Source organism: Staurois parvus, unplaced genomic scaffold (assembly GCF_062004578.1).
Source record: "Staurois parvus isolate SC_StPar_1 unplaced genomic scaffold, SC_StPar_1.0 ptg000525l, whole genome shotgun sequence".
Classification (NCBI taxonomy): domain Eukaryota; kingdom Metazoa; phylum Chordata; class Amphibia; order Anura; family Ranidae; genus Staurois; species Staurois parvus.
The window spans coordinates 1,402,541-1,413,266 of NW_028318321.1; the positions used below are offsets into that span (position 1 = coordinate 1,402,541).

Sequence of the window (10,726 nt, forward strand, 5' to 3'; positions counted from 1 at the left end):
ATCAAATTTGAGTGATCAGGCATGTTGGAAATTTTTTGAAAAACGAATGAATTTCTAATCAATGATGAGAGAATCGTGCGAGAAATGTAATCGAAAAAGAAATTAGCATGAGCTGTGACCTGAACAGAAATTCTTGGCCACGAAAATTCTTTTCTGTAGCAACATGAGGTAAAAATAAAGACTTGATTGATCGTATTTCGAAATCAATGGTGGCAACATTGGATTACAAAATGCACAAAATTTCTGATTTTATAAAGAAAATTTGTTCGAAATTCGATGTATGTATGGCCTGCATTAGTTATGAAAAGTAACGGGAAAAATACTGAGGTTCTTGCACCTATCAATAAAATTACAGCTGTAGATTTCTAGGACAGATTCAAAAATAATATCCTATCTGCCCTTCTGCTAATCTGCAGTAATTATGTGGGTGTGGCAACAACTATATATCCACCATAGCATGCTTAGGGGCAAGTGTTTGAAATATTTTTTCTTCCCTTTGTTGGTGTGATCATCATTTCATTTATCAGTCTCTTTATGCCCCATCTCATAATTAGAAGAGAACAATGCTCATTAGAAAACATATTTCAGTCCACTACATTTTGTTTTTACGTTTTTTTTTCTTGAGGCTGTTGAGATTGTTTGCATGAAATATCTGTAAGACCGTTGCATTATTTTACCTGTATAACATGCAACAACCTCTCTTTGTGATTATGTACCTAATGACGACATTATTGGTATAAATTACCAGTAGACTGAATCAAATGAAGTCAGAGATTCTGTAAATATGACTTTACAGTTCATCATGAACTAGTTTCAGTGAAAACAATTCTTGATACCTTCCCATTAACAACAGCTTTCTGGTACTGAGCTGTATGTATGATCCTTGTAGCACTATATTAATAATGCAGTTACCATGTCATATATTATTTATCACGTCTATCAGAGAAAGTAGTGAACATAAATAATCCACGAGGCCTTACACTGGAAAAAGTGAAGAAAATTAAAGCTGGAAAGAGAAAGTGTTAGATTGTGTAGCCACAGCATTAAATCAGACTAATATACGGTGGAAATTGGTGGTGTGTAAAGAGTTTATAGCCAACAAGACATTGTTTGGAACAGAACTCTCTAGTTAGTAACAGAGTATTATAATATCACTGGGCTTCCTCAATGTGTTTTACAAATATATTGTGCAATAATGTGTACCTGTCTCTTATATGCTCTGAATATAGCAATATATACTGGTTTTCTGGATATTATGGTTAGAGCTAAAAAGATAACATTTTATCCACTTGAGTCCAGCACGCCAATGGTGCAGGGGTAGCAGCTATATGGCGCCTGTCAGCTTTAATGCTAGGACCACCAATGTTAAATAATATTCATGACATTTGTGTCCACTGCAAAAGCATCAAATGTGTCAATAAAGCGCTCCTACAGTAAAACATAGACAATTACTTTGAGCTTTACCAGTCCACTATCTTACATGAAATTACAAGAAAATGCATTTTTCTATTTTTTTTAAACTTTTATTCCCAATAAAAAAACAAGGAAATACAAATATATGTATCCAAATTTGCTACCAAAATAAGCCCCATCTGTCCTCAAAAAAGGCATATAATATGTTACAGTAGACTACAAAAATTAAAAAGAATAATATATGGAGCTGAGAAATTACCAAAAAAAAAATAAACACTATGATTCAAAAGAGAAAAGGGGAAAAAAAGGCCTCGGGACTCAAGTGGTTATAGTATAACTAAAGGTCGCAACTGTTTAAAAAAAAAAAAAGTATAACTAAAGGCAAAACTTTTTATTTTATTTTGGATAGAGTAATGCAGGCCATAGACGGGTCGAAAACCAGAAAACCCCCCCCGAAAAATCGGTTGTTCAATATGCCGACTTTACCACCAATGATTAAAAAAATCATCCGATTTTCGTCCCGTCTACGGCCGGCATTTAATTACTTCTGTCCCTTGCAGAGAGCTACGCTATTATATTTGACATGAAAAAGTATTGCGGTTGCAACAATGTATCCATTTTTATCCATTTTGGATACAGATGTTTTTAATTCGGATACAGATGTTTATATTCGGATACAAACAGATACATTGTTGCAACTGCAATACTTTTTCATGTCAAATATAATAGCGAACTGAAACTTCTTTTCTTCTTTTTTTTTCTTCTTTTTCGTTTTCTTCTTGCAGGTCACGGCTCATGCACAGATTTTTGTATTGGTAATATGATCGGCCGATTTGCCCATCATTACCGGCAAAATATGCCGATTTTTTCCAACTTTACCAATAAAAAAATGGCCTGCATAAGGGAGGGTTATAACCCATCATTTTTTTTTTTTTTTTTGCTTGCCCTGTTTGTGTCCTGTAGGGGATCCCAAAAACAGGAAATCTCTTCAAAGTGAGAGAATCCCATGGTGTCACCAAGGATAGTGTCCCCACTGTCAGATTTTCTCTCCATTACTGTTCTGGTATCAACCCAAAATTTGGGATTTTCTTTTAATTTCTCTTTCAATAATGATAAACATGACAAATAGAGCGAATCTCCCTAGCGTGGACAAAGACTTCAATAAAAACTGACAGGTGTTCTAATCCCTCTCTACTCTATCCAAAATTAAAAAAAGAAAATGTTTTGCCTTTAGTTACACTATTTTTGTGTCAGATAAATCTTAATAGGTTGTATCTCCCAACTGAGCCAACAGATGAAGCTTTAGGCTGCCTTCCACATACTTTGCTTAATCTTTTTTGGCCCTATTTTGAGAAAACAAGGTGTTCTTTTGGTGATATTGTCTTGCAAACATTTTAGTTTCAATCTATAGACGAAAACATGCACTAATCTGTGTCCAGTGTTTTTCAAAACAACCACTGTTACTGTAGAAAAAAAGTACAATTTTTATTCTATAATTCCTTCCATTCATAACACAATATAAAATTCTGATACAGAGCTCTGCAAAGTTATTTATAAATTAAAGTGTTTTTAAATTTTGATACACTAAAAAAGTAATGTCATATTTAATAGTGAAAAACAAAAATAAGCATCTATAATAATATAATGCCTAGGTTAGAGTTTTGTTTGCTCACCACAGTTTTGTTTGTTTTTGCACTGAGGATAATGCCTTAACCACTTCAGGTCCAGACACTTTTATCCCCTTCCTGCCCAGGCCAATTTTCAGCTTTCAGAGCTATCACACTTTGAATGACAATTGCGCGGTCTTGCAAGACTGTAACCATATGAATTTTTTACTATTTTTTTGAGACAGATAAAGCTTTATTTTGGTGTTATTTATTCACCACTGGGATTTTTTTTTTTTGCCATATAAATGAAAAAGTCCAAAACGTTTGAAAAAAAAGTGTTTTCTTATAAAATTTCATATCAAATATCATAAATCTTGGCCAAAATGTATTCCGTTATCTTTTTAGTAAAAAAAAAATAACCCAAATTAGTTTATAACCAAAAATTATAATTTTTAAAATTGTTTTTTTACATTTTTTTTTTTTTTATTTATGTGTTTTTTTTTTTTACATACTGTCACTCTAGCAGTACAGTGTCACCATGGTGACACTGTACTACCTATGGGGGGCGATGAAGATTTTTTTTTTACACCGATTACTTTTACGCCCAATAAAGGCTGTAAAAGCAATCATTTCTCCTTCTCTCTGGCTACATTCTTTCAGTCTTTGAGAACTACTGTGTGAGCTGTGATTGGCCACAGCTTGTCACGTGGTACAAGGCTGTTGTGAATAGCCTTGTACCATGTGACCTCTGTGATCATTCACAGATTTCACACGTAGTAAGCAATGATGTCAGAAGTGACATTTTGCTTACTACTCTGCATGTGATCACTGATTGGCCAATCAGTGATCACATGACCGGGACCTCGCATGTCCAGAGGACACAGTGGGCACCAGATCGTGGTGCTGCGCGCTCCCTGGGAGCGTGCACAAGCAGGGGGCAAGGGAGGCCATTTATAAACAGCCACCTGACCCTGCACTGCCACCGTCCAGCCGTTGTATATAAACAGCCGGATGGGAGGTGGTTAAGCTGGGTATACTGTACATGTAGTGTTTTCTTTTTTTTTCTTTTGTTCAACCCGGGGGAAGAACAAAAGAAAAAAAAAAAACTGACAGATACCTTCACTGACACAAGTAATGTCGAATGCAGGGATCTCTCCAACTGTCCTATTGTATTCTGTCAGAGGGACTCATCCCCGTCAGAATACACAGATCAGCTTTTGCAGCCACTGGCTGGAAGCACTTATTGAATTCTGGCTTTTCAATATGACCATTCAACAGAAGCTGGTCATTAGAACGGCTTCTGTTGAACAGAGAGGAGTACACACAGACCTGCTGAACCAGATGAATTTGGGTACATGTGTACAGAGCACTAGTCAGAGTTTTGTTTTGTCACTGGGGGATTCTGACTCCAGTAAGAGTTCTCTTCCTTCTTCCTTTTCTGCTTCCCCACCTCTTCTGCTTAATTGCCCAATTAGATTCTAAGAAAATTATAGCGCAACCCTCTGATCAGTCACTCCCTACGATCCATCATGGCTATTTTCCTCTCTGCACCAGCCCAATGCAGACCTCCGCCCATGGATCTTCACTATGCCCCTGTTCATCTCTGGGGATCCCTCACTTCCTCCGGCCAATTCTTGGAGATAGGCTGTGCGGGGCTGAGAGGAGCACATCAGAAGCTTCTGTCCTGGGAATTCTGGCCATTTTGTATTGTCTCATAAGAGGGCTTACTGTCATCCATCTCTAAACATATTACTGCAAGCTGGATGATTTTTAGGAGTGTTCCCTCCATGCATAGAACCCACCCTATGTCCTGCTCATAGTGCCAGAGATATTGCTTGAGGGGCTAAAAGCTGCATCAGTCTCCCACTCAGCTGGTTTACTGAGACCTGACAGCTTCTGTCAGAATCCACGTTGGCTGGCAGCATCTGTGTAGCTGCTGCTTGGTGCACAGTACCCCATTGCACCGTCCTACAATGTCAACCAGTCCCCCTGCAACATCACCCAGCATCCCCCCCCCCACCTGCAATGTCAGCCAGCTGTCCCCCCCCCCCCCCCCCCCACTGTCAACCTGCAATGTCAGTGAGCCCTCACACACACACACACACACACACGGAATCATAATGTGTTAAAAAAAAAGAAAAATCCTGATCACTTGCCCAGAGTAGTTCAATGTTACTATGGTAACATTGTATTGCTTTGCTCACAGTATGCTGAAAAATAAAATAGTAAAAAGAAGAAAATTTTTTATAAAAAATAAATAAATAATAGAAACATTTGAAAATAAAAATACAAATTCAATTATCATTATTATTTTCACCAAAGAAATGTAGCAGAATACATTTTGATCTAAATTTACGAAGAAATGTTATTTGCTAAATTTTAGAAAGAAAAACGAAGAAAAGTGTTTTTTTTTTTCAAAAACATTCAGGTGTTTTTTGTTTTATTTAGCAAAAAAAGCCTCAGTGGTGATTAAATACCACCAAAAGAAAGCTCTATTTGTGTGAAAAGAATTATAAAAATTTCATATGGGTACAGTGTTGCATGACCGTGCAATTGTCATTAAAAGTGCGACAGTGCTGATAGCTGAAAATTGGCCTTGGAGGAAGGGGGTATAAGTGGCCGGTATTGAAGTGGTTAAGGTATATTAATTAGATACAAAGTGTAGAAAGTAATTTACTGACCTACTGTGTTAAGTATATAGCCTATAACTGAAAGCCGACAAGATGCCTCTAGTTTTTAATGGACTAACAGATTAAATGACATCCCATCCAGCACAGCAGTTGTCATTATAGTGTGTAGTCTACAATTAAACTTCGAATGGGTGATATGAGACTGACAAAGAAGCAAAGGTTTTTGTATGTTTGGAGCAAATTCCGTGAGACATATTTATCTTATTTTCCAGTAATATAAACTAGAAGCCCCCAAGCTGTGCAGGAATTGGTAGTTGAAGCATCTGGCTTATATCATTATAGCATGTGCTTGATCAGTGACTAGCAAGAGCACTTGCACCAAGAATGACAAACCAGACCCTTGGTTATGTGCACATTCATAAGCCCAGCTCAGATCTTGTCATACCCCATTTATTGAGCATTATCTGTTCATTTTTCTCCTTTTTCAGTAATTGATTATGTGGATTAAGTTGAATCTGTTTGAGCAGTCAATTCTGCTGTAATTTATCAGGCCTAAATAGGACTTCCTTGACTTCCTTCTAAACCAGCAGCCTTCAGCCAGCTTCACACTGCTGCATTTGTGCGTGCACAAGACAAATGTAATGTTCTAGAGGCTTTTGATATGTGCTGTAATTCCGGTCACTTATGAATGTGATATCAATGTATTGAAGACAGAATCAGATACCACAGTATGGCTTAATCCTAACTGCAGTTACCTGATCTTTCCATGTGATGCAACTACTGTGAAGGGAGTCTTACTCTCTAGAATTGTAATAATGTAGTAGGTGGGAAGGCTAGAAGGGCTTTGTAAGGCAATTCCAGCTGGATGATCTCACCATTGCAGTCCCTGCTAGAGCTTAAATCTATAAAGGAAAAGAAGCATCAAAACCTAAAGTAAACAATTTTATTTTCTAGGCTCCACAATATCATCTGACCATCGAGACATATCAACACCAAGTTCTCCATCATCTGTTCCAAACACCCCAACAGCCCTGTGCAGTGGCAGCTCCGACCCTGTGTTGAACACATGTGTGCCAGGGCCCCTTTGTAATTCCATAAGTGGTAAGTACACAGTCTGTTGCTGTACACTGTGACAAAAGAAAAGGAATATTTATGTAAAGATCAAAATCTTATGGAGGTACACTGTCGATATTTTAAAGGAAAACTCCACAGAAAGAATTCTGTTTGGGCTGCTCATGAGCAGTGGGTTACCCCGTAATTTTATATAGAAATTCTATCAATCATCAAGGCCAACAATCAGTCTTTAAATAGGAATGAATGGGTAATCCAATGCCCATGAGCAACCAAACTAGAATGCTTTCTGTGGAGAGGCAGTGCAGCTCCTAGTGGTGCCACAGTAATCCTGTCCATGTAAGTGGAAGAATTGGGGGATTGGGACATCGTCTAAGAAAAACTGCACAAGGGCTTGTTCTGAAATGCAGCAGCCCTTGCTGCCCCTCTGAAAAATCAACTGGTGGTGGATCACTTTTGTGCAGGTGTTTGACAGGTGATGAAGAGGCAATGTGTCGTCTCACCACCCATTTTAACCTTAAAAATGTTGACCCACCACTCCGGAACTGCAGGAATTCTGATTATATGTGTGAAATCAGGTTTAGGTTACTTATAAAGTCCAAGTGGTGGCACTAATGATCCTGTTAACTAGTCATAGGACTGGACAAATAGTAGAAATCTGGCAAACCACTTCTTAGCCAAACCAATATATGAAAATGGTCACTTACAGCATAAGTGTCCATTGACATTTAAACTGGAGTCAAAATAAAATAGGCCAAATCAAGCGCTGGGTGCACATAAAAGTAGGATAAAAAGGCTAGCTGCTGACATAAAAGGTAACCTGAAAAACCTTCACATAATAAATCATGAATAATATAATGCAGCGCTAATAGCCATAAATGATATCATAAATAGGGAGGTGCCCCCCATTGATCTACCACACCGCATGGCTTTTTGAGGACGGCCGGCGGTCATTGTACATTACTCTGTAAGTGCTTGTTTCATATGTGTATCATCACCATTAAAGCTACTACACTATCAGAGTTCTTTGTCTGGGGCCCTTTTTTGTTTGGGAGCCCCATGCATTTTGAAGGTTTGCCTGAATCCTACTCATCTGACATCTGAGGTTTGTGTTGACCCCCCCCCCCCCCCCCCTCCCTGGTGGCTGTAACTGACATATCCGGAGGTCTTCTATGGATTCCAGATGTATGACACCTGGTGGCTGCAGTTTAGATGACTAATACCCATTCCAGAGTCCTACATCCAGAGTACCAGAAGTAGGTCTTATATACTCCATGTGCAAGTATTTCTTCTATCTGGTTAGTGCAATCTATTCTCAGTTTCAATATATAATGGTGTAGCGCTAAATAAATACTAACATAACTGACCAAAATCAGACTCAAATATATTGAATAAATAATCAAAAGTGAAAAATTAGTGCACACACACAATCAATATAAAGGATAACCCCAACTACAGGGACCAAACTAAGTGAATGACAAAATTAGTGCATGTGTACATAAAAACACTCTGTGAAAATAATATATATATATATATACACTAATAAAAAGTCCACACACTGCCCCAATAATGTTGATTAGTGCTCCACCCTGAAGAAGTCACGTGGTGATCGTGACGCAACGTGTCAGTACGCGGTGACAGGACTTCCAGTGCGCGGTGACGTCAGTTCCGGCATGGGGGCCATCTTGGAACACCCGAAACCATGCATATGCATCCATAATGTGGGGAAATGCTTGATTATGCTGTGTGACATGTGACATTTTTTGGTTCATTGGTGCAATAAATACGGATTTACACTATGGAGGATCTCTATCTGTTTCTGTCATGATTCTGTGTGGGTGAACTACTATTACAAGTACCAGGGGATTGGAGTACTCAGGAGGATAAAAGCCTGTGGGATATCCAGGAGGGTCCATTTGATGGCGACGAGGCTATTCCTGGGAAAAGCATGTCTTACCCTAAAGCGAGCTGGCCCTTGTGGTCACTGCAAGGAGGTGAGGGGGCACTTTGGATGTTTTTGGATTCACGAGTTGTTGACACTGGATTCACATTTATTTACACGCGAGTCATTGCTGTGGAGCACTAATCAACATTATTGGGGCAGTGTGTGGACTTTTTATTAGTGTATATATATATATATATATTATTTTCACAGAGTGTTTTTATGTACACATGCACTAATTTTGTCACTTAGTTTGGTCCCTGTAGTTGGGGTTATCCTTTATATTGATTGTGTGTGTGCACTAATTTTTCACTTTTGATTACTTATTCAATATATTTGAGCCTGATTTTGGTCACTTATGTTAGTATTTATTTAGCGCTACACCATTATATATTGATTATTTATACTTTATGGTTTAAGGGAGGTGTTAGCAGCTTAGGGGTAGGGATTTTCCATTCAAGCACAGGGGATTGTTCTCTCAGTTTCACCAGCACAGGAGTCACGAATATTCTGCTTCATCACCTACTGACTTTCTACAGCGTTCACTTTTCACCTTGCACGTTAAAATTATATGTGTATACTGGTTTTACTTTGATGTGATTTATGATATCATTTATGGCTATTAGCGCTGCATTATATTATTCATGATTTAGACTGGAGTGTCAAAGTACCATTATAATCAGGCTGTCAAAATACCTTTGTTGTAAGACTAGAATAGAGTGCTTGCAAATCCTGACCTGAAAGGTTATACATCACTCATTTAGAGGCTGATTTATAAAGAATACAGTCATCCACTCTCCGACAAGCACAACAGAATTAACTTCACATGTCCTCTTCATTTTACAACTGATTCATAAACTGCAGAGGTGTAGAACCTGAGGTGTCCCTTACAATATTCTCTGCAAAATAGTGGCAAGGCCATACCGATGCTTATAATTTGGACCCTTAGTACAAAGGTGTTTGTAAACTACAGGACCATACATGAACATCCACAGTTCATGTAGGTCTGCTAGAAATTCCACTATACAGGTGAAACTCAAAAAATTAGAATATTGTGCAAAAGTTCATTATTTCAGTAATGCAACCTAAAAGGTGAAACTAATATATGAGATAGACTCATTACATGCAAAGCAAGATAGTTCAAGCCGTGATTTGTCATAATTGTGATGATTATGGCTTACAGCTCATGAAAACCCCAAATCCACAATCTCAGAAAATTTAGAATATTACATGCAATCAATAAAACAAGGATTGTACATAGAACAATATCGGACCTCTGAAAAGTGTAAGCATGCATATGTACTCAGTACTTGGTTTGGGCCCCTTTTGCAGCAATTACTGCCTCAATGCGACGTGGCATGGAAGCTATCAGCCTGTGGCACTGCTGAGGTGTTATGGAAGACCAGGATGCTTCAGCTCTTCTGCATTGTTCGGTCTCATGACTCTCATCTTTCTCTTGGCAATGCCCCATAGATTCTCTATGGGGTTCAGGTCAGGTGAGTTTGCTGGCCAATCAAGCACAGTAATCCCATGGTCATTGAACCAGGTTTTGGTGCTTTTGGCAGTGTGGGCAGGTGCCAAGTCCTGCGGGAAAATGAAGTCAGCATCCCCATAACGCTCGTCTGCAGAAGGAAGCATGAAGTGCTCCAAAATCCCCTGGTAGATGGCTGCGTTGACCCTGGACTTAATGAAGCACAGTGGACCAACACCAGCAGATGACATGGCTCCCCAAATCAACACAAACTGTGGAAACTTCACACTGAACTTCAAGCATCTTCCAGTGTGTGCCTCTCCATTCTTCCTCCATACTGTGAGTCTTTGGTTTCCAAATGAGATGCAAAAGTTGCTCTCATCAGAAAAGAGGACTTTGGACCACTGAGCAACAGACCAGGTCTGTTTTTCTTTAGCCCAGGTAAGACGCTTCTAACGTTGTTTGTTTTTCAGGAGTGGCTTGACAAGAGGAATACGACATTTCAAGCCCATGTCCAGGATCCGTCTGTGTGTGGTGGCTCTTGATGTACTGACTCTAGCCTCAGTCCACTCCCTGTGAAAGTCCCCAACAC

The 10,726-nt window shown here is 38.8% G+C and overlaps 1 protein-coding gene across 2 annotated transcripts in view; it reads left to right on the plus strand.

The window, feature by feature from the left end:
- Positions 1 to 10,726, plus strand: part of NEURL1 (neuralized E3 ubiquitin protein ligase 1) — a 311,929-nt gene that overhangs the window by 290,728 nt on the left and 10,475 nt on the right. For both annotated transcript variants that reach the window (XM_089690257.1, XM_089690258.1), the window contains exon 5: positions 6,605 to 6,751. In XM_089690257.1, the coding sequence (XP_089546383.1) occupies positions 6,605 to 6,751 (147 nt within the window). The remainder of the gene's footprint in view (positions 1 to 6,604; positions 6,752 to 10,726) is intronic.